At 56.1% G+C, this 22090-nt stretch overlaps 3 protein-coding genes across 5 annotated transcripts in view; 1 reads left to right on the top strand and 2 right to left on the bottom strand.

Moving 5' to 3' along the window:
* Positions 1-748: 748 nt before the first annotated feature.
* Positions 749-8340, bottom strand: SERPINF2 (serpin family F member 2). 3 transcript variants are annotated; one of them, XM_039720548.1, is made up of 9 exons: positions 8074-8340; positions 6990-7047; positions 6342-6398; positions 5026-5443; positions 4609-4752; positions 4242-4445; positions 3256-3398; positions 2492-2696; positions 749-1800 (listed from the first exon to the last, which is right to left on the bottom strand). In XM_039720548.1, the coding sequence occupies exons 1-9, from the start codon at positions 8085-8087 to the stop codon at positions 1475-1477; spliced, it is 1569 nt and encodes a 522-aa protein (XP_039576482.1). In that variant the 5' UTR covers positions 8088-8340; the 3' UTR covers positions 749-1474. The 3 variants fall into 3 exon arrangements, with proteins under 3 accessions (XP_039576482.1, XP_039576480.1, XP_039576481.1); XM_039720546.1 differs by lacking the exon at positions 8074-8340 and adding an exon at positions 7484-7940 and having other exon boundaries at positions 6990-7110; XM_039720547.1 differs by lacking the exon at positions 8074-8340 and adding an exon at positions 7484-7939.
* Positions 8341-9145: 805 nt separating this feature from the next.
* Positions 9146-20793, bottom strand: WDR81 (WD repeat domain 81). The gene is made up of 10 exons (XM_039720508.1): positions 16549-20793; positions 16226-16333; positions 15936-16126; positions 13984-14174; positions 13583-13748; positions 13289-13454; positions 12294-12992; positions 12001-12146; positions 11657-11836; positions 9146-10806 (listed from the first exon to the last, which is right to left on the bottom strand). The coding sequence occupies exons 1-10, from the start codon at positions 20102-20104 to the stop codon at positions 10480-10482; spliced, it is 5730 nt and encodes a 1909-aa protein (XP_039576442.1). The 5' UTR covers positions 20105-20793; the 3' UTR covers positions 9146-10479.
* LOC120507788 (myosin IC heavy chain-like) overlaps positions 20518-22090 on the top strand; it is a 3294-nt gene continuing 1721 nt past the window's right edge. Inside the window, exons 1-2 of the mRNA XM_039720874.1 lie at positions 20518-20745; positions 20858-20981. Of these exons, the coding sequence (XP_039576808.1) occupies positions 20518-20745; positions 20858-20981 (352 nt within the window). The remainder of the gene's footprint in view (positions 20746-20857; positions 20982-22090) is intronic.

Genomic DNA, 22090 nt, shown 5'->3' with positions numbered 1-22090 from the left:
GCTGTCCTTGGACATTTCCAGGCATGGGGCAGCTTCTCTGGACAATCTGTGCCAGGACCTCGTGGGCATTTAGGGCACTGCTGCACTGGAACAAGGACCCACCTCAGACCAAAGGGAAGCTACAACAGAACACTGTCTTTTGCCAGAACAAAAGCAGTGACATTCAGCTACAGGTGTCAAAATCTTTCCTCCTTTCCCTGGAAGCTGTCCCAGCCATCCACAGCACGGATGCTGTGGAGCCAGAACTACCCCAGAAGAACAAATCACAGGTAACAGATGCCAGGTCAGCACCTTTGACCCTCTGAGCAGATCCCAGCAGTTGTCAGGTTTTACCCAAGAGAAAGGTTAAGGGCTGTTACATCTTTGCTTATCCCTGCACTGCTGCTCACAGGCCAAACACCCTCCTGACCCTGTGCCACTGAGCTCATGCCCTAATTCAGGGAATTCTGCCATCTCACAAAGCCAGCTCTGAGCCAGAGAGCATCCATCCCCTGCACACTTGCCAGGGGAGATGCCCAAAACTTGTTGGACTTGGCCCTTGGAGAGTCTTTACAGATTTGCCATTTCACCTCCCAGCCCCTGCTGTTCCCTGTGACAAGGTGTGACAAAAACCAGATCCTTTGCCACAGCCCCTCCTTTGTTTTCCTCTGTCATGCCCAGACTTTTTCCTCCCAATCTTTTCAATTACTGAATTTCTGTGCCTTTTTCCTTTCTCTGTTGGGTCCTTCAATGCAACACCTTCAGCAAATATATTCTGCTTTATTCTTTATTATTCTGCCAACATAAAAATTACTAAAAAACACTTTATAAAATATGCCTTGCAAAATCTACCATTACCCAGCCTCTAGAAGAAGGGCTGGAGAGAAGGATCCAAAGGGAGGGGTTTCCTACAGCAGAGCCTCCTACATCAGATCCAAATAGCCAAGGAGTGGGAAAAGGGAATCTTTGAAAAGAACCCATGCCTGGAAGTGGCTGTGACTCATCCTGGAGAAGACAACTGGTTTCTAGTCCAGTTGCTCTGGAGGTCGTTGTCTAGGTGGGCACAGATGGTTTTCAGAGGAACACGGAGGGATTCGTGTTCCCAGGAACTGCGGAAGGAAGAGCCACGTTCATACAGCCCTGGCTGATGTCCAAGCTGCCAGATGCTAATGATGATTCCAGGCTACAGGGGACTCTAATAAGATCTTAATGAAGACTCTAATAGCAGTCTGGGGACAAGAAAGTCTCCCTTCCATGACTGAGAGCCCTGGAAGGGAAAATCCAGGCAGAACAAGCTTTTCAGGTTCAACAGAGGGGAGCCTCAGCCTGGAGAAGCTCATCAGGGCTGGAATGGGCTATCCCAGGACTGGTCTCTAGGGATCTGGAAAGGAAAACAGCAAGAAGTGCCCCCTGTGACCTCAGAGGGGCAGGAGGCCTCTCCCAGCTGGTGCAGAGGGTCAGGCAGGAGTCCCAGCACACTCAGCTCTGCCCTCTGCTATTTGGGCAGGTGGTGCTTGTTGGCATCTGTGGCTTCACGTGAGTCCTGTGGCTCTCGGATCTGGGGAGCAGCATCTGGGTTGGGGTTCTGGACAGTGCCAATAAAGAGTGGGATCCCTGTTTCATCCTCAAAGATGATGAAGACAAAGGGCCTGTCGAGGCTGAAGGCAGAAACTGAGCGTGACAGCGCAACGCTGGTGGCAGCAGATGCTTCCACCCCATCTTCTTTAAGCTCCAGGGTGGCCTGGTGCTGTACACTGGACACAAAGAGAGGCTTCTCTGTGATCTTCTGGAGATTTGGGCTCGTGAACAGCTCCTGGAGGCCTGCAGAGAAATGAGACCAAGTTGGTGCCATGAGTTCTGAGTTTTCTCAAAGCTGTCTGAAGAAAGCAATTCCCTGATCTGTTGCTCCATGTGCTGCCCACCATGGAGGACTGGAGAACTGACAGGCAAGAGAAACAAAAACTCCACCTCTTTAAGAATAGTAGTGTAAGAACTTGAAGTCATCCTTAAAAAGCAGCAGCAAGTCTGAAGACTTTTTCTAGCTAGGCTGGAAACACTTCTACAGAGATCATTTTTTAAAGCAATTCTTTGCAAAACAAAGTGAACTCTTAAATGATTCTCATCTGGAAAGGCAGAACCCAATGTTTTATTTCGGTTCCAGGTTTTGGGATCTGCATTTTCTCTGTTGGCAATTTCCATGTCCTGGACACTGAATTAAATGACAAAGAGACTGAGATTGATGCACAGGGGAAGTTGGTCTTGGCTACAGTAGGAAGAACTCGTAAAGACTATGAGAAGCTGTGAATTCTCTGTAGTATCATCTCGTTGGAGCAAAACATTTGGTGCCAGGCAAGCAAGGAGTAAGGAGGAGGAGAGGAAGAAGAGCTGAGAGTTTGGAGTTCTGGAGCAAGCTGTGAGGCACAGCTTTAGAAACAAGGGTGGCAGCTTTTGGTGTCAGCGAACAGATTGATCAGCTCCTCTTGTTCTGTGCAAACCCTGCCACAGGCCTTACCCATTTGGCTGAGAACCTGGTTGAGTTCCAGCTGGTAGTCCAACTTTATTTTGGGGATCTTCACTGTGGTGGGCACCTCTCTGGGGAAAAGCCTGCACAGTTGTTTGTAAGGGAAGTTCTCCAGCAGGTCAGAGGTGTCCCGCGTGTTGTGGTTTGGTACAATGACCACAAAACTCACATTACTCTTAAAGGGAAACTTGGCCACCTAGAAATAAAACCAACCAGAGAAGAATTCAGGGAAAAGGAAGTCCACAAAGTGATGCTTTTAATTTAATCTTTTTCTAATTGGTCTACAGGGCCAATCTTGCTCCCAGATGAAAACAGCCTGGTGAGAAGGAGGGATCTGATTTCTCCAGAGGAGAATTTGTTGGAATAACAGCTTTAGATTTTAGTATTAGCCACTGGCTGGTAAAGTTGAGCACATGGCAGAGTGAGGATGCCCCACTCTGGATTCTGAAAAACTCCAACAGCACATTGTCTGAGGGAATTCCTTTCCATATTTCCTCATTTATCTTTTACTCAGGGCTTTAAAATTCTATGAATTCCCAGTTAGTTGGAATATCTCTTTGTAGTTTTTCCTGGAGCTTAAAAGTGAAGTTTCAACATTCTTGCTGGAAGCAAGGACAAAGAATGATTATTAAATTTTTGTGTGCTATGCCTGTTTAAAAAAATTGCTTTTTTGGAGGGAATGTTTGCAGTTAGTAAAATACCACAGCAAGAGGAAATTCCAGTGAAAATTTGCTGTACTCCTGAGAGACCCCTACCTGAATATCCTGGGACCCCACAGTAAACCAGCTCAGGGGGTACTGGTGGGCTTTCATCATCTCAACTGGGACCACAAACTCATTGTCAAGGTGGAACACATCTGGCCCAGTGAAGCTCGCATTAAACTTATTCTTCCAAAACCCTGTAAAAATAAAAGTTTTGAAAGTGATGAAGGTAAATTTGAGTAGAAAACCAGAAACTGCTGAGCTGACACTCCTCCTATCTTGAGTTCTCTAACAAGGCCAGTAGTGACCAGGGAAATGAAAATACAGCAAAGAGAAGTCAGTACCAAGGCTGGAAGAGCCCTAACAGCAGGAAACTCTTATCATCCAGAGAGAAACTATGGAATAACAAAAAAGAACAGGGATTAATCCTCATGCCTCAGCGTGGGAGACTACTGAAGGCTATGGAGATAAAAGAAACTATGTTTGTGCTTTGAAAAATGGGGAGTATTGCCTCTGTGCTGCAGAAGGGGAAGCACTGCTCCAAGACCAAGGTAAAACGTTTGTAGATTTACACTGGAAGTGTTTGGTCTGTGCACAGCCCTCAGGGAATTAAAAAAGGAAGATGTGGCCGACCACTGTGCTGTAGTCAGAGAGGAATCCACAGAAGCTGCCTCTGAGCTCTGTGGTGAGTGTGCAGTGAGCTGCAAATGACCTGGTTCATCATTTAGGTGAGAAAAGACCTTTAAGATCACTGAGTAGATGAGTAGGGATGTGCCACTGCCTGGGATCCTGAACCAGGAGGCAAAGATACTGCAGGTCCCACCTGCTGTGTCCTGGCTCTGCTGATAAGTAACATTTTTAGCACATGTGAAGCAGTTGGGAATTATTACTGTAAAGAAATCTAAGCAAGAGGAACAGCAGATGCACAAGAACAAGCAGATTGCCTAGCAGGAAGCGAGGAGAGGAGAGGCTGTGCAGCTACAGGGCTTGCAGAAAACTGGAGTTCTAACTATTTCCTCTTGAAAAAATAAGGAGCTCACCATGGAAATAGATGGCATTGAGCAGGAGCATCACTGTGTCTTGAGGGAGCTGCTGGAGGAAGGAGGGAATTTGCCCATGAGTGACATCCTTTACCCAGTTGTTTATGGCCACGAGGTCGTCCTGACTGATCCCAGAAAGGGTCTTGGGCTTTGCTCCATAGAATTTCTCTGAATCCTCCAGGAACTTCTCTTTCACCTCAAACCCTGGCAAAGGGGAGGAATGATGGAAAAGGTTTGCTCAGCGTGATATGACACTCCCCAAGAGGAGGAAATAGGGGAAATTGATGTCTCCAGAGTGCTTCCATCACTCTCTGTGACTGGGAGGTTTGTCCTACACCAGTCCAGCCCCCCCTGGGCCACCTCTCACCTTTCTGCAGGTACAGACGTGAGCCAAGGCTGAGGGTGGACTCTGAGAGCCTCCTGCGAAGGGTGCCCAGCATGTGGTGGAGGCAGGGCACTGACTCCAGGTGCATCACCTCCAGCAAATGCTTCTCTGTCTGATTTGCTGCTCCTGAAAATCAAATTGCTGTTAGGTGTCATGCCCACGGAGTGGAAAACAGGGATGTTACTCTGGCTGCCTCTTGTTAGAAACACGCTGTGCCTCACAAAAGAGGCTGGAGAAATCTGAGAGTCGGAGCCTCAGAGGGCAACTTCAATTGTAATCATGCCTAATTAAAGCTGCAGGAGCAAGGATAAGTGGAAGGGACTGTATTTCATTTGCATCTGGTTGCTCATGCCTGTGGGAGAGGAGAAAGGGAAGGGTGGTTTTGCTACTAAGAATTACCCAGAGCCAGGTGAGACAGGGCGAGGGCGATGCTGAATGGGGACAGGATCACGTTGGATCTGTTGGACTCCAGCTGCACCTCTCTCAGGAGATCAATGCTGAATCTCATCAAGCCATCTGCCAGCCTCTGGCTCTTCTTCCAAGTCATCTCACAGCTTTTATCTCCAGCCTCTCCTTCCTCTTCAGAAAAGGCATTTTCCCCAGGTGATTTCTTCCCATGACAGCCCCCAGCCCCAGCTACGGCTTCATCTTCTGAGTTCCAGTCATCCCTCGTGTCTGACAGGGTGCTGGGGGATGCTGACATGGGTCCATCCTTCTCCTGGAAGCTGTCATAACTAAATTCTACCGTCTTTCCCTCTGGCATGGCTGGGATGGCTCCCAGCAAATCCGACTGTGCAATTCCAACGCTTTTCAAGTCCTGGGGAGAAACAAGGATAGCACTGGGAAAGCAAGAGCACAGTGACACCCTCATGGGCTTTCACTGCACACCTAAATGGGCTCAGAAAACTGCTGAGCTGGGCTGAGCTGCACTGCTCTGCTCTGGTGGTGGTTTTGCTTCAGTTTCCCTTTAACCCTGAGGATAATGATTTGGAAAAGAGGTCTTGTGTCCTGTGAAAATGGACCCAGTGAGGGTCTGGCAGTGGTTCCTCCTCTGCTTGCTCCCAGGAAAGCTTGAGGGCAAGACCCACCACCAGCTCAGCACATGTCCTGTGCCTTCAGCATTTACAGATCCGTCATCTTTAGCCTTGATTTCATCTCCTCCCCTCACACATTTCAGCAGTGCCCACCTGCCTCACACTGGTCACCCCTTCTGCTGCTGTCACAGCCCTGATCCAGTTTGGCTCAATTCCTCCTCCAGGCATCTGTATTTTCTTGACCTGTGTGTTCTATTCCATCCTTCTTCTCTCTAAATTTCCTCATTTTCCACTCTTCTAAGCTTTAGCCTTTAACACTGCCACTACTCTCCTCACATTTGCATGATCTGAAACATCCCAGGCTCAATGGGGTGGATCTTTCTCCCTGTCATCCTCACAGCTGGTGGTTTCCCTCACCTTTCTTTATCAATCAGAAATTAAATCATCCACCTGCCAGCCCCTGAACACACCATACTGATGTTAACTCCATGCTCAGTTTTTTAGGGTGGGGTGCAGCTTCCAGCCTGAAGGAGCAGAGCATTGGCAGCAGCTGGGAGTAAAGCCTGCAGAAAGAAGGACTTTCTCCTGGCACTGGCACTGCCTGGCTCATCCCTTCTCAGGAAAAACTGCAAATCCCACAGCACAACTTCAGCCCCTGGGGTGGAACCTGTCAGTGCTTACCCTCAGCTTCCCATCTTTGTCCAGGAAGAGACGCTGCTGGTCAATGGCATGTGCCACCTGTGGGGAAAAAATCAACAAAGTCAGGTCACTCTGAATTTCCAGAGTGACTTCCCTGCTCCCACTGCAATCCTGGCTGTAGCAGTCCCCACAAGGCACCAGCACGGGCAGGATTTTGGGATGCAGACCCAGGGGTCTGACATGGGGAGGTGAAGTGAGGAGCAGCTGGGAGACACTGCAAACACTGGATTTGTTTAGAAAGGGATCAGGCCAGTCTGGCACAAAATAATGGATCCTGTTGAGAGTGAGCAGTGGGGTTTTGCAATCTCAGTTCTGACAGGGATCCAGATTTAAAAGTGGGGGGGGAGGAAAAACCTGATTTTCAAAAAGTTCCTGTTAACTCCTGAAGGTCATGGTCACCAAATACAGTTGAGGTTAGGTTCCAAAAGAAACATTTCTACAGAAATATGAATAATAAGAACATCCACAACTATTTTAGCTGGGTAAAAGATTAGAAACCTTGCTGGTGAACCCCCCAGCAGTATCCTCCACCAATCTGCCTTCCAGGGCTTTTCTGGGTGGTATTTGCCCCATGGTCTGGCTCAGGGAGCCTCCACACTTCCCTTGCTCTTTGCTGGAGAAGGAACTTACCCTTGGGAGGCTGTGCAGAGCAGCCAGGCAGAGCAGCCCCCAGAGGAACCCCATTTTCCTGGAACACAAGGACCAGCCGAGAGAGGAGTTATTTCCAGCTGCAAGCTCAGCCTGTTCAGGTCTACAGGGAGAAAATTATCAACCTGGCCAAACAGGTTGGCACAGGAGCTTGTGGAAAGCAAAAGGGAGATGAACAATGCTGCAGAGAAACAACACAGGGCTCCTGGGTCTGGTGCCAAGGCAGGGAAATCAGAGAGGAGCAGGGGCCCACAGCAGAGCTGCAGCCACAGCCAGGCTGTGCTTGGATCCTGCCTGTCTGACCCTGCTGCCCTGGTTTCTCTGGATTGCAAATGGTATTTCCCTAATCAGTGCTGCACACACTGTGCCTCTGGAAGGAGACAAGAGCCTTTCTGCTCCTTTCCCATGGAAACCAGCAGGACACAGGCACAGCATCCTCAGCTGTGCCCCAGGCTCCTGGGAGAAGGGCTGCTGACCTGCAGGTGCTCAGCAAGAGCTGTCTGGGAGGGAATTTGCAGGTACCAAGGGCAATGCCAGAGCAGTTTCCCAGCATTATGTCCTGGAAGGGGGAGCCCTCCCCTTCCCAGCACTCATCTTCCCCCTTTGCTGGCAAACCCTGCCTCTCCCCCCTCCGTGCTCCACTCCCAGTGTGGGACAGGGCTTCCAGGGTCACAGACAAAACCCCACCCATTCCCTGGCCAACGCTTCACCCAGCCACTTCTCCCTTTCAGACAGAAATAAAATACCTTCTCCTTCTCATAAAACCTCCAAGCCCTGGCCCCTGCATGGCATCCACATTTAATTCCTGGGGCTGCTTTCCACTCTCCAGGCAGTCCTTACTTCTCCCAGAACTGCTGGGCTGAGAGCCCACTGGCAGAAGATAACTTGAGGCCAGCTCACTCCTCCCCTTCCTTCACCCCAACTCCTGCAGTCACATACAACCCCAAATACCCCTTTTCCTCCCTGGGGGTGCCCATCCTTTAACCCTCTTCTAAATTCCCCCTCTCTCCCAGAGGGCCATTGCAGGAGCCCCCGTTTCTATCAAATCCTTTGATTTGTGCCTTACCTGAGGTTGTTCATGTCCACGCTGGAGCTGGCACCTACTTCAGCCTGTCCAGCAGCTCTGCCTGGGGCTGGGGCACACAGAGCTCTAGTCCAGCCCCCCCTCCCAGCAGCGACCTTCAGCACCACCCCCTGTTTGGGAATTTGGCAGGCAAATATTGACCTACAGCATCCGGTTAAACATTTGTTTGGGGGAGAACAGTGAGTCTGTGGTGCATTTGGAGATGGGGAAACACTTTTAGGCTGCTTCAAGACAACCTTAACACTGAGTTTACCAGATCCCAAAATTCCCACAGCAGAATTAATTTACAAGTGGCTCCACTTTGCATACACTCCCCGTGCAAGGAACATTCTCTTTTATTCATAAACTTCAGTGAAAATGCAGTGCTCAGTGTTTATTGCCACAGGGCTGTCTGGTTTGGGAATTTTCTTTGCTGAAACCCCCAGCCCTTCCCTCCTGGAGCCCCAGCTGCTGCACCCAGTGTGCAGTGTCTCACAGAGGGCAGGTGCCCAGGGTGCTGTGGCTGCACACAGCAGGCTCTGGTGGCCAGGCTGGGCTGAGCCAAGAGCAGCTGCTCCCTCCCCTGGGGCACAGCACGCTCCAGAGCTCTCCCAGGGCAGCTGGTCCCAGTGCCCAGGGCATGCACACACTGCTGGGGCACGGAAGAAAGGTCTTGGGGATGGGCAGAACTCCAGCAGAGCTGCCCTGGGTGGATTTGACCTGTACCAGGAGTGATGGTGATCCTTCCTGCCCCTGCTGTGTCCTCAGGGGGAGAGGAGTCACAGCAGGAAGCACCAACAGCATCTTCCACTCCATTCCTTGCAGGAACTCTTGGTTCCCAAGCTCACCCAGACAGTGGGTGACAGATCTGAGCTCTCCAACCACATTTGGGAGCTACTTTTCCTTGGAAAGCAAACCCTGTGCAGCAGAGTCCTGTCCTACACCCAGGGCTCCCCCAGGACACACGAGGAGCCTGAAGGAGGAGGTGGCACTTGGGCTGAGCAGCAGGAGAGCTGCAGCCAGCACAGCCAGCCCCTCCAGCACAGAGCTTACACACACACACAGAGCTCTGCAGTTCTTTCAAAGAGTATATTAGAAGTAAATATTTACATCTATTGCAAATGCTTAATAGGCAACACGGGACTGAGAGCTCCCCTTGGGTAGGGAAGGACAGCACTGGCCAACCACTCACCTCCCCAGCTCCCTGCAGGTGGCAGCTGCATGGAAGCCCTTTCCCCTCCCAGGACAGCCCACAGCAGGCTCCTCCTCTGCCCAAGAGCTTCCCACTCCCCTGATACTGGCTCTGGCTAGGCTGAAGGATGGATGGGAAAAGGGCTGACATAGAAGGGAGGAAACTGCTCCTACTGGTGGGGCAAAGAGCACCCTCTGTGCCTTTGGGATGGGAACAGACAGTGCTGTCCCAAAAAAAGGTCAAAGAGAGACCATGCTGGGTTCTTGCCTCCTGCCTCTCACCCTACAAGGGCAGGAGGGCACAAAACTGAGCACCTTTTTGCTGTCCTGTCTTCCCCAGGAGCCTGACCAGCACGGAGGAGAGGATTAGCATTTACTGAGGATCAATGCCAGTGCACAGCACACATGGCATTCCTCACCCCTCACATCATCATGGGATGCTGGGGTAGGAACCAACAACCCTACCCCACTGCTCCAGAAACCCAAATGCCCATGGAAGCATCTAGTTCTGACCTCCTTAGAGAGTCACATTCCCACCCCAACCTGCCCCTCTGCAGCAGCCCACTCTGACAGGAACTGGCAGGGCAGATGGGGTTTGTGCCTTGGCTGGCTTCCACTCCAGTGCTTGCCCTGGAGCCAGCACGGCAGCAGAAGGGCTCTGGAGAGCCTCTCCTCCTCCCATGCAGGCTTGAACTCAGCTGCCAGAACCTGAAGTTCACAGAGCACCAGCCATGGGAGGAGGAGGAGATGCAGCTCCAAAGGCAGCAGATCCCAGCCCCAGCTTCTGCCATCCCAGTGGGGCTGTTCAGTGGTTCAGGAGAGGAAGGGGAGTGCAGGTGGCAGTAGCTAAACTGTTGTGTTTTGTCAAGGGGCACCTCTCACCCCTTAAATGAAGGGGGGAGGCTACCTGTGGTCCCTATTACAGTGGAGGGCAGCTCACAGTCCCCTGGGGATCAGGCACACACGGTAAGGAAAGCTCCAGGCCTCTCTGCAGGGTGACAGTGACCTACAACGCCCAACATCTCTCCCAGCAGCAGCGGAGGTTTCTCAGTTATGGCTTTTTTTTTTCTTTTTCAAGATACAGAAAGAGCTTAGAGACGTAACAAGTACACCTCCCTCTGCATCCTCTGCTCAGAAACATCTGACTCTGCCTCCTCCAAAAGCCACGCTGCTGGCTTCCAGCTCCAGGGACAGCCACGGGCTGCCAGGCCGGGGTCGCTACGCCAGGAGCCGGATGATGCCGTTGTCCGAGCCCAGCAGGAGGTGGCACTTTGTGGGCAGCACTGCCAGGCTGGTCAGTGTACCCCGAAAGTTCTCTGAGCTCAGCTTGGTCGTGCTGGTGGGCAGGGCTGAGGACTCCAGCATGGAGTAGACCCCGATCTTGTTGGCCACAGTGCCAGTGACCACCTCGTTACCGTAGAGGTCGAACGCGTGGATGGGCTCGGAGGCAGATTTGTAGTGGTGCAAAGGCTTCTGCTCCAGCTCCTTCCAGACAGTCAGGGAATGATCTGAAGAGGAGCTGATCAGCACGTTGCCCTCTGCAGCCTGCAGAAGAGGAAAGGCCAGTGAACAAACATTCTGTAAAAACTCACAATCTGGTGCTGCACATGAGAGCAGCGGGTGGCTGCCAGTGATCCAATGGTCACAGTGCAATCCCTCAGGACAGTCAGAGCAATTTCCAAGCAGCTGATGGTACTGAGCAAGGCCTGGGGTGGACACTGCAAGGTAAAGGATGCTCTAGTAGCTGGCAATCTCCTCCAAGAGATGGACTGGGCCTCTTCTCAACAACACCCTGACACCCAACACAACTCATTCATCATCTGTTACCACTGCAGTGGGTACAGGGATTACTATGCAATCTCCCTCTCCACTTAATCACCTGCTAAACTATTTTCCTTCCCAGGAGAAGGAATTGGGAGGTTTTCTCACAGTTGAAAATACTGCTGAGGGTAGGAGAAGCCTGGAGCTGCTTATTAGCAGAGCTAGTGAGAGGGTAAACAACCCACACTGCTGAACTTTGTTTAACCCACACTTGGGTCGAGGACACTGGAGACCCAGCACTGCTCCCTGGGGTGGGTAAATATGGACAAGAGTTACTCATTAGAGCAACACTCTCCCAGGGAAGCCCAGAGCCCCGTGGAGAAAGAACACATTTGCTCCTTCACAGGAGCCACGACTCCTCCCTGCCCCTGCTGCAGCCCAGGAGGGCTGAACTCTGGCAGCACGAGCTGGACCAAGAACAGCTGGCAGCAGCACTAACCACGGGGCAGGAGAGCTTGGGCAGCCCCTCAGGGACACTGCAAGGGATGGAGCACACAAGCCCTGAAGGAAGGACGCTCCGCACAGCCTCAGAGCATCAACGAGGCCCCACCACGATCCCAGCCGAGCCTCTCACCTTGATCTGCAGGATGTCTCCCTCGTGGGCGGGCCAGCCCCGCATGATGAGCCCCGTCCTGGTGTCCAGCAGCACGATGAAGCCGGAGGAGAAGCCGGCCACGACGCTGCGGCCGCTCGGGCTCACGGCCAGGCAGCGGATGAGCCCCGCGCTCACGCCGCTGGCCAGCCGGAACTCGTGCTGCAACACAGACAGTCCAGCTGGGGGGTGAGGCTCAGGGGAGCTGGCATTTAAGGGACAAGCTGGTTTTCATGGAGCCACCACAGCTGGCTTTGGGATCTGGGCTTTGGGCCAGCTGTGATCCCAGGGTTGGAGGAAGGTGGCTCGCAGCATCACATCCCTACCTGTAGTCCCGGCTTCCTGTGGTCGATGAACCTCAGCACAGAGTCTGCACTGGCCACAGAGATGCTGTGGTAGGGAGGTGGCATGGTGGTCACAGCTGTGATGGGGACTTTGCTGTCTAACTCATCAAAGGTCCGCAGCAGCTTGCCTGTGAAAAGAGGACAGATATTACAGCAGGACAAGTCACACAGCAAATCTGTGCTGGTTTTTAACAGGAGCCACCCAAACTCAGCACAACCCCTGCCTGTAAGGGCTGGACCAGTCCACTCCAGTTCCTCACCCTTTCCCTCCTTACCCGTGAACTGGTCCCAGATGTGCACGGTGCCATCACAGCTCACCACGTGCTGCGGTGCCTCCAGCTGGCTCACGTAGAACACAGACTTCTTGTGCTCGGCGTAGGTGAAGCGCGCTGGCACCTCGCTGGTGCCATCCCCGTAGTTGTACAGCGGCCACAGCCGCACCGTCTTGTCCTTGCTGCCACTCAGGAAGAAATCCTCGCTGCCCAGCGGTGCCACGCACTTGATGGCCCCGGAATGCCCTGAGAAACTCTGCAGCTTGATCTGGTGGAAGTGGAAGCGAGGGTCGTGCTGGCTCACCCCGATCTCGTACTGCCAGTAGGCCAGCCAGTTCCCACACAGCATGTGGGTGCTGCGGGGCAGGTCGTGCTTCAGGGCACTCTCCTCGCTGGATGAGCTGGGAGTGAACCCCTCAGTGCCAGCACTGAGGTGGAGCAAGCCAAGACCCTCCCGCTGCGTGTCCACAGGCACCTGGATGCGGTTCCCCACCAGGACACTCCCAAAAGTGCCAGAGTGAGTGTCGTCCTGGGGGCTGGAGAAGGGCTCAGCCCCTCGAGGGTCTTGGTCTGAGCCCACCACACTCGGTGTTTGCTCCAGGCCAACGGCCTGCAGGTTCTGGGGGTTCACGTTCTCCAGGTGGAGGCTGGCCAGCTTCTCAACCAGAGAGTGGTTGGGCACAACCGTGCGGATAACGTCACCTGAGGAGACAGAGACAACGTGGCTGCAAGGGAAGCAATGTCCCCATCATCATCATCATCATCATCCTCCCCCTCCATACATAGGGATGTGGACACAGCATCCCCCAAGTCAGCTACATCTGCTCCCAGCCAAGGGAAGTGAAGTCCAGAGGGTTCCCAACCCAAGAATCAGCCCGAGCCATGCTGTAGCAGCTGTGGGTTTCCCCCAGTAGCCCTGTGAGCTGTTCAGACCCAGCACGCATGCCCAGAGCACGGAGCTCCCTCACAGATCCCTGGAGCTGGTGGCCAAGGCGTACCCAGCAAGCAGGAGAAGGGGATGTAGGTGATGTAGGCCATTTCAGAGTTGAACACCTTCTGTAACTCCACCAGCACGGATGGATCCAGGGCCAGCAGCTTCCCATCTGAAAGGGGCACCTCCATCACTGGCACCTCACAGCTGCTCAGTGACTCTGCTGTCAACCCCTGGACAAGAAAAACAAGGTAAGATGAACCCCAGGATGAGATGCTCTTACCACACAAACACAGCCAGATAGGCCCATCACATTCCCACATCTGGGGAAGTGCAGGAGGACTTCTCCCACACCACTGACCTGGTCCTGCAGCTCCTGCAGCAGCGAGAATGCCCCAAAGAAGTTCCTCACTGTGTCACTCAGGTGCTGCTGCACCATCTCCTGCCCAATCCGCAGGCAGATCAGGGCAATGAGGCTGATTGTCTTCACACACAGGACAACACGGGCCTGGGCTCCGCTGGGGAAACTGGAGAGGACATCCATGACCAGCCTGCCCTGGTCACAAATCCCACAAATCCCTATTTCCCATCCTCTGCCTCATGCCTCCTGCCTTTTGTGTGCCATCAGGATGCTTTCAGCAGTGTACCAGTGCAAGGAGATGCACACCAGAGCAGAAACACCCCAGCCCTGGCTGGAAGTGACAGTGAACCCACAGAACCATTCCCAAATCCCTGATTTTGTGCCAATCCCGCAGCACTCACCCGACAGCTGGCGAAGTGAGGAAGCCCAGCACTGGGAGCAGCACCTCCTGGCTGATCTTGGGCAGGATGTCCATCAGCGTGGTGTCAGACAGACACACCACGATCCTCTGTGTCAGTGTCACAGCAGCCAGGAGCCCGGCCTCCTTCCGACTGTTCAGCCGGACGCCGCCGGAGCCAGCGCCGGGTGCGACCTGTGACAGGGACTCCTTCAGTGCCACGCCACCACCTCCCAGCAGGACACAGCAAAGGTGGCTCCAGGGCCACCTGAGCTCAGCCTCGAGCCCAGCACAGCACTGCTGGCCACAGCTCCTGGAAGAGGAACCTGAGCACTGAATCTCAACAGAAAAATGTGTCCAAGGGGATGAGGCCAAAAACTGACAGGCACCCATCAGCACAAGAGATCAGCCTGCAGAAAATGGGGAATGACACCCCCAAGCTCACAGATTTCCTCTGCAGAGTAAAACACCCCCACAAACAGGAAGCTCAGGAGCAAGACCAACCACCCCATGCTGGCCCAAACCACCCTGGAGACCCCAGAACATCATTTACCAGCACAGAGAGAGGGGAAACTCTTACACATGCACAATTTAAAAGCAAAAATCAGTGTCTTCATCCCACAGTCTGCAGAGGAACAGTCCTTGCATGAAATATCCAAGCACAAATTATGGGCAAACACGCTGCTGACTTCTAGAAATGCAGCTGCTAATAATTTCATGAGGCAGAACTGCACATCCTTTTTCTGCTGACAATGTACTGCTGCTGTTATGGCAGTGCCAAAGAGTTAATAACATCAGCAGCAACACGAAAATATTTCTTTCTAGATTGTCCTATTTCCTAACTCCTAGACAAATCAAACACCCAAGAAAAGAGAGCCAGTAACAAAACCCACAGACAATTCCCAGTTCCTGCTATATTTCTTGTACACCTGCCATCTTCCAGCTCATCACAGAGGCTCTTCCTCTCACAAAATAGCCACCCTGCCAAATCCTGCAAGAAGGATTGACTTTATCCTATTTGTGACCCGCCAGTATCAGGTTGCCAAATGCTGTTTCACAGGGGTATTTAATCCCCTCTGTGCCCCCAAGCAATGAGCTTAGGAAAGCAAAGCAGAACAGCTGGAGCTATGATTGCAGCTGGGTGGAGAATGATTTTTGCTGAAAAATGGGATTTTTTCTCCTGAAAAATCTCCCCTTCAACACTGGAAAAATTGACAATGCCTTTTTGTTTTCTTTAAATGAGCAGCTGTGGCCTCTTTTCCTCTATGTTTAAATTATCAGAAAGCTACTGAAGTTTTCCATTTGAACAAGGATCCATAACCAAAGTGTTTACAACCACTAAAGAGGAAACAATATGAAAAATAAGCCTGTTTAAGACATTCAACCCCTTTTTCTTTTTAATGAAAAATTAAGTTTTTCAACCAGCTGCATTATACATTTCCTTCTTGCTATGAACTTCAAGCTGAAAAGTTGGTGAGCCTTGCCAGTGCTTTTTATTCAGTTGAAAACCCGTTGGTCTCCCCCCAGTTCTGCCCTATCTACCCACACAGACCTCTGTGAACACTCACTCCAGCAATCTCACAGCAGCACAAGCTGCTCCTCCTGCCTGTTATCACAATCCCACCCTTGTGCCAGCTCTGTTTGGGCACAGGAAAGCAGAATAAATGCTTTTTCTCTGCTTTCACAAGGTCTGACAGGGAAAGAGGGGTATGAACACAGCTGTGTGCTTTGCTGGGAGCAGGCTGAAGCTTGTGGCAGGAGGTGAAAGTGCCTCTCCTGCCCTTCTCAGCCAACACAGCCAGAGCTGCTCAGCCCATAGTGGCCCAGACAGAGCCCAGCCAAGCTCAGTTTATTCACAAGAAGCTCCTGGTGAGGCTGGACTATTTTTTTACATCTTCCCTTTGTGCCTGGACAGAGCTCTTACCCCAGCAGAGAGGAGAAAAAGGCAATACTGACCAGGTAGCTGATGTAGGGCAGGTACTGGTAGGTGAGGACAGGCTCTCCATACAGATATGCCACGTGCACGAGGCAGGCCAGCACTGGCTTGGACACCTGATCTCCCAGCACGGGCCGCTTCTGGTAGATATTTCCTGTGCTCAGGGGACTGCTCTCATCGCTGCTCGGTACAAACTGCTGCCTGGTGGGGCCTGCTCAGGGAACAACACACCAAGAGCTGAAGCAGCAGCCCCACCCAAGCAGACAGACGGGGGCACAGCCCCCCTGGACCCCGGGAGAGGCGTTATTACCGACGTAGCAGGACGTGAGCAGCCGGAGCAGGTTCCTGGCGATGAAGCGGGACGTGACGGTCGGGCCCAGCTTGGCTGAGAGCCACCTCACCATCTTACAGGCTGTGTCTGCAAAACAACAGCAGTCCCAAGGACAGCGCCCAGCACGGCACAGATTAGCTGTCTAACAGTCTGGCAGTCCCTGCTGCACCAACCCTGACTCTCAGAGCCACATGCAGTCCTGGTCTCTCACCCTGGTTTCATCACTGTCCCCAAGCTGGGACCACAAACACCCCCAAATCTGGATCTGCTTCTCCCCAGCCAGGACACTGACAGGGTCTTACCCAGCAGTATGGTCTGCTCTTTGTCATCAGGGTGATCTGGCAGCTCCTCTCCCTCCCCATCCTCTGGCTCGCTGCTGTCATCAGCCAGGGTGACATCCACAGAGGCCCCAGCAGCATCCACGACCACCGTCAGCTCCGCATCGACCACCGCGTCCTCGTGCTCCTCTTCCTCGTGCTCCTCTTCCTCCTCCTCTGACTCCTCGCTCTGCTTCAGGTCCTGGCTGCTGTCCATGGACTTCAAGCTGCTCTTGTCCTTCTGGGAGTCCCCATCTGCAGGTCTGTCCTCGCCCAAGGACACCTCGCTGGCGCTGCTCTTGTCACTCAGCCGGCCGAGGCTGAGCGATTCCTGCTCCTGGGGCTGCAGGGATTCCCCAACGTAGAGACCACTCTGGAAGTCCTCACCCTCGGGCAGGTAGGCCTGGTCATGGAAGCTGACCCCAGAGGTGTAGTCCAGGAGGTCAAGCGCAGCAGAGCTGTGCTCCACGTCCATCTTGATCTCCTCCCCAAACACACACGACACCGGGCTCTCCCCTCCGCTCTCATCGTCCTCAGCGGTGCCGAGGAAGGATTTGCTCTCCTCCCGCGAGCTCTCGATGCCCACGAGGATCTGCAGGATGTGGGGCAGCAGGTTCAGGAGGAAGGACTGCAGCCCCAGGCGCACGATCAGCTGGGCCACAAAGCAGTCTGTGTACAGGTAGAACCTGCCGTGGCGGGAGCAGGGCGTCTCGTAGGCTCCGATCAGGGGTTTCAGCAGGTACTTGTTGGCATTCTTGGGCCCGAGGGATTTAGCTATGGGCTCAAAGAGGTACCACGCTGCGTAGACAGCGGTGTTTTCCTCGGACATCAGAGATAATATGAAAGGCAGAAGAATCTCCAGGCCCTCAGGAGTGATTTCAGCGAGGATCCCCTCCAGCTGCTGCCACAGCTGGAAAACAAGCTCCCGGCCTTGCCCTTCATCCTCGATCTTCTTTGCCTGATAGGTGAAAATGAACTTGTGCAGAGCTGGGAAGTACGTGGGGAAGGGGACAGTGGAGCTGAAGGGGCTGAGGAGCTGCGTGGGACAGGGCGGGGGGAGGCCCTGGGAGATGGGTTTGTATTCAAACAACTGCACTGCGCCCTTGCCCGGCCTGCTCTTCAGCAGCTTCTCCACGGGCACGCTCAGCTGCAGCAGGATGTGCAGCACGTGCTGCAGCGGGGCCGGGATCTCCTTGGGATGGTAACGGCAGAGGTTCCTCACCATCAGGAACCGCTCCAACAGCGACGCGTCGGGCTTCGAGGGACGAAGCCTCGGTGCAAATATAATCTCAGCTACCAGGATGCCCAGAGCCTGCATGTCCCTCTGGAAGAGGTCTGAGAGACCCAAGGGTGGCTCTTCCCACGGCTGCTCCATCAGCTGCATCTCGCTGCTTAAGCCTTTAACCAAGAAATTGTCCAGTTTCTCCAGTTCCTCCAGGGCCTGGAGCGGGTTGAAGCCCTCAGGAAGCGTGATCTTCATGTCGAGCTGATCCACAGCCCCTGCCCTGCTCCGACGGAGCGGCCGGACCCCCGAGGATTTGCCCTCGGTGACATAAGCAGGGAGGGTGGAGGGCTGTGCTGGAGGCACAGTGGCACAGGGGTGGTCAGGGGCTCTCCCAGGAGCAGAGATGGAATCCAGGGCTTCTGTGCCTTGCTCCAAATCATCCTCACCAGCTATGGGTTTCTCCCCAGACCAGGTGGTTTCACTGGGAGTAGCCTCCAGGACCAGCCCGTTGACTGCATCCGTCACCTGGCCCTGGATGTCCTCCAAAACCACGGTCTCCCGGATGTTCTGGAGCAGAGGCCGGGCAATGGCTGGAGCTTCAGCAGGAGTGTAGGCAGGTCCCACCATGCGCCTGGGATGGGGCTGGTCAAAGAGCTGCACGACCCCGTAGGTGGTCAGGTGCGTGTGGTTGTCAACCAAGTGGAGGCAGACGTTCTTCTCCTTGACTGCATCCTTCCCCAGCAGCTTGTAGCCAAAGGTGAGGTCAATCCAGTGGTGCAGGTCCTGGGAGACCTCCCGGCTCTCCAGCAGCATGCGGTGCACTTCGATGAACTCCTCGTAGGAGCTGCACCACGACGGCACGTCCAGGTCGGGCATGTCGGGGTGGATGGAGCGGAAGATGGAGGGGTCAGTGTAAAACTCTGGGATGCACTCGTCGGGCGTCCAGCTCTGCATGCGCTCCATGCTGGCTGGGTACTCGTTGGGCTCCCACTGGGACCTCACGTGGCAGCACAGCACTGCCTTGGGTGTCCTGCGGGCCGTGTACACGTAGTAGGTGATATCTGAGAGGACGTCTGAGATGTGATGGGGGACGTGGAGCTGCTCCCCGCTCGAGCCCCCCGCAACAAACGCCTGCTTGGTCATCTCGTAGGTGAAGTCCAGCTGCTTGTCCCCCTTGTTGAGACGGAACTTGGACTTCCTTAGGTCCCTGAACTTGCCGTTTTTGGTAGTGAAGTCCACCACCCACGGAAGGACCGGGTGGTAATTGGGGTCTCCCATTCTCCTCCCAGCCAGGCTGTTCAGACGCATAAGGTAGTCGAAGTTGCTGACCTGCCCGTGCACCCACTGCAACACCAGGTCTCGGAGGTCCTTCTGGCAGGCACTGCACGTCCCCTCCTGCCTTTGCACACAGCTTTGCTTGCTCCCTCGTTCCAGACCACTCTCCAGCTTCTCCTCCTCCTCCTCCCCCGGTGCCTCGTACCCCCTGAGGTTCACACGCAGCCGGCTGCACAGCTTCTCATCCACAGCCACATCCCAAAGGGAGAAATCTCCACAAGCCAGACCCACCTGGTGACAAGCCTTCATGGCCTGCAGCACGTGGAAGAGGAGGAAGAGGATCTTGGCGTGGCTGTTGGTGAGCTTGGCCGGGCTGAAGGTCACGACGTCGTGCAGGCAGTACTGCACATAGGGGAAGATGACATACAGCATGTCGGCCGACTCCAGCAGCGCCTCAGCCTGCAGCACGTTGGGGCACAAGGACGCCCCTTTGGCCGCGCTCTCCTTGGCAGGGGACGTGCCAGGCACGCTCCTGCCCACCTGCAGCACGGGGCAGCCGTAGGCTCTGTGCAGGGCAGCCCTCAGCGCGTCCAGCGCCGGCGCCGTGGGCGGCGCGTCCGGGCGCCGGTAGGGCCGCGCGTACCTCCCGTGAGCCCGGCCCCACAGGTTGTGGTAGTTCTGGGTGGCCACGCTCTGCATGAAGCCGTGCAGGGTCTGAGCGCCGCCTCGCTGCTGCTGCTGCTGCTGCTCGGGGGGCTGCGCCCGCAGCAGCGCGTACCCCAGCCGGGCCTTCCGCAGCCCGTGGATCTCCACCCGCGTCCAGCCCGCCGGCAGCTTCTGCACCGAGGGCTGCAGGAAGGTCCTGAGCTCCACCTCGCTCAGCCCCTCGGGCCGCGGGCAGGCCGGCGGCAGCACCCGGCGCTCCTTGAGGCTCTGCAGCCATTTGGCCGGCACGAAGGCGGCGACGTGCGTCCTCTCGGGGGCCAGCTGCCGGCGGTCGATGCTCAGGTCCTTCTCCACGCTCTGCAGGAAGCTTTCCATGCTGGATCCTGCTGGGAGAGAGGCGGCCCAGACGGGCTGTGAGGGAGCAGGGCACAGAACCACCCTGCCCGCCCCGGCGAGCGGCCAGTCTCACTTCCCCATCGGCACTCGGGTAAAAATAGAGGTGGTTTGAGCAGCCTGCTCTGTGTGTGGGGGGTGAGATGGGACCTGTGGGACCTGTGCAGGGTGACATGGTGGGGCTCCCACAGCCACACGATGGGGACTGGCACGTCCCAGCGCTGGGGGAAGGGACATTACAGGACTTCTGCAGGCCCAGGGGTGCTGGGGGGACACACAATGGAGCATCCACAGCCAGGGAGCGGGACGGGATGGCACCTCTTCAGCTGCTGGCTCGAGGGACACAAAGGGACACAAAGGGACATTGACAGCGCCAAGAAGTGAAAAGGACCGTGATGGGATGCGGGGGGGGCATCTGCAGCCGCAGGGCTGGCACCGGGGGCACACCGGCAGCTGGAGGCGTACACGAGGGCACCGCCAGCATAACCCCGGTGCTGGGGACACGACGGGACCTCCGCAGTGCCCGGAGAGGCCGCGGGGGCGGCCCAGGCGATGCTCCCAGCACCGAGCACGGCCACGGCCGGCCAGGCGGCCCCGGGGCCTCGCTACCGGCGGGGGGGACGGCAGAGCCGGGCCGAGCCCCGCGGCTCCGAGCAGCCCGCATCCCCACCGCTCCCTGCGGCGGCCGCGGCCCGGGGGGGGCCGGGCATGGGCCGCGCCGGGCCGTGACGTCAGCGTGGCGTCAGCGTGACGTCAGCGGCGCCCCGGGCTGTCAGCTGGAGCCGGGCGAGCCGCGCTGACGAGGCAGCCGGTCTTAAAGGGGGCCGCACCCGCCGAGGGCGGGCCCCGCCGGCGGCAGGTGAGTGCCCGGGGCAGCCGGCGGGGGGAAGCGAGGCCGCTCCAGCCCCGCCGCCCCGGGACCCTGCCGCCCTCTGCCCCGCCAGGCACCGCACGCTACGGGAGCTGCCCGTGAGCCGAGCCGGGTCCTCCCGCCGCCGGCGGAGTGATGCTGGGCTCCCGGTGCCGGCGGACACGGCGGTACCCACGCGGCTCACGGCCACGACAGCCGCGGGCGGCCGGACCGGCGCGGCCCCTTTAAGGGCACCGGGGGCTCCCGCCGGGCAGCGCCGCATGGCGCGGCGGCGCGTGGGAGTCACGTGGGCGGGACGTGGCGGCCGCTGATTGGCCCGCCGGCGCCGGCCCGCTGCAATCAGCTGTTACTGGGACGAAGGGCAGGAAACGGCCTTAAAGGGGCAGCGCAGCGCGGAGCCTCGCCCCGCGGGGCGGCGGCGGCAGCGCCGGGAGTGCCGGCGGGGCAGCGGGGGAGCGCGCCGGGCCGGGCCGCGGCTGCGCTGCGCTCTGCCCCGCCGGCACCCGCGGCGGGCGCGGCCCCTTTAAAGAAGTTGTCCAGTCATGGCGCGGCGCTGCCAAGTCATCGGGGTCAGCCGAGTTCCTGCGGCCACGCCCCCCGCGCCCGCCCATTGGTGCTCGCGGAGAGCGCTCACTTCTGATTGGTCGAGGACTTAGAGCAACTTCTCGGAATCGGGGCTGTGTCCCCAGCCCCGGCACTGGGAGGCGCCGCCCGAGGGCGGGCGGGGGCGGCCGGGCCGTGCCCGCGGCAGCGCCACGCCCCGCCCGGGGCCCGCGGAAGGGTCGAGCCCCTTCGGAGCCGCCCTGCCCCCGCCGCCCCTTCACCCGCTCGAAAATGCCAACTCACAGCACGCGGGGCACGCCGGGAGCGCCGCTCCGCACTACAACTCCCGGCGTGCCCCGCGGCGGGACGGCCCCGCCGTTCCCAAGGCAACCGCCGCCCGGCCGGGAGGGAGCCGAGCTCTCCCTCGGGGGGTGGGCGGGACAGAGCGCCGTCCTCACCTTCCCATTGGCTGAGCCGCGGGCCGCGCCGGACCGCCATTGGCGGGAGCGGGTGGCAATCGGGGCGCGGGGGCGGGCGCGGCGCGCGCCGGCGGT

This window comes from Passer montanus, unplaced genomic scaffold (assembly GCF_014805655.1).
Source record: "Passer montanus isolate IOZ18808 unplaced genomic scaffold, ASM1480565v1 scaffold44, whole genome shotgun sequence".
Classification (NCBI taxonomy): Eukaryota; Metazoa; Chordata; class Aves; order Passeriformes; family Passeridae; genus Passer; species Passer montanus.
The sequence above is the reverse complement of the archived record's forward strand: the minus strand, read 5'-3'. Positions and strand labels throughout refer to the sequence as shown.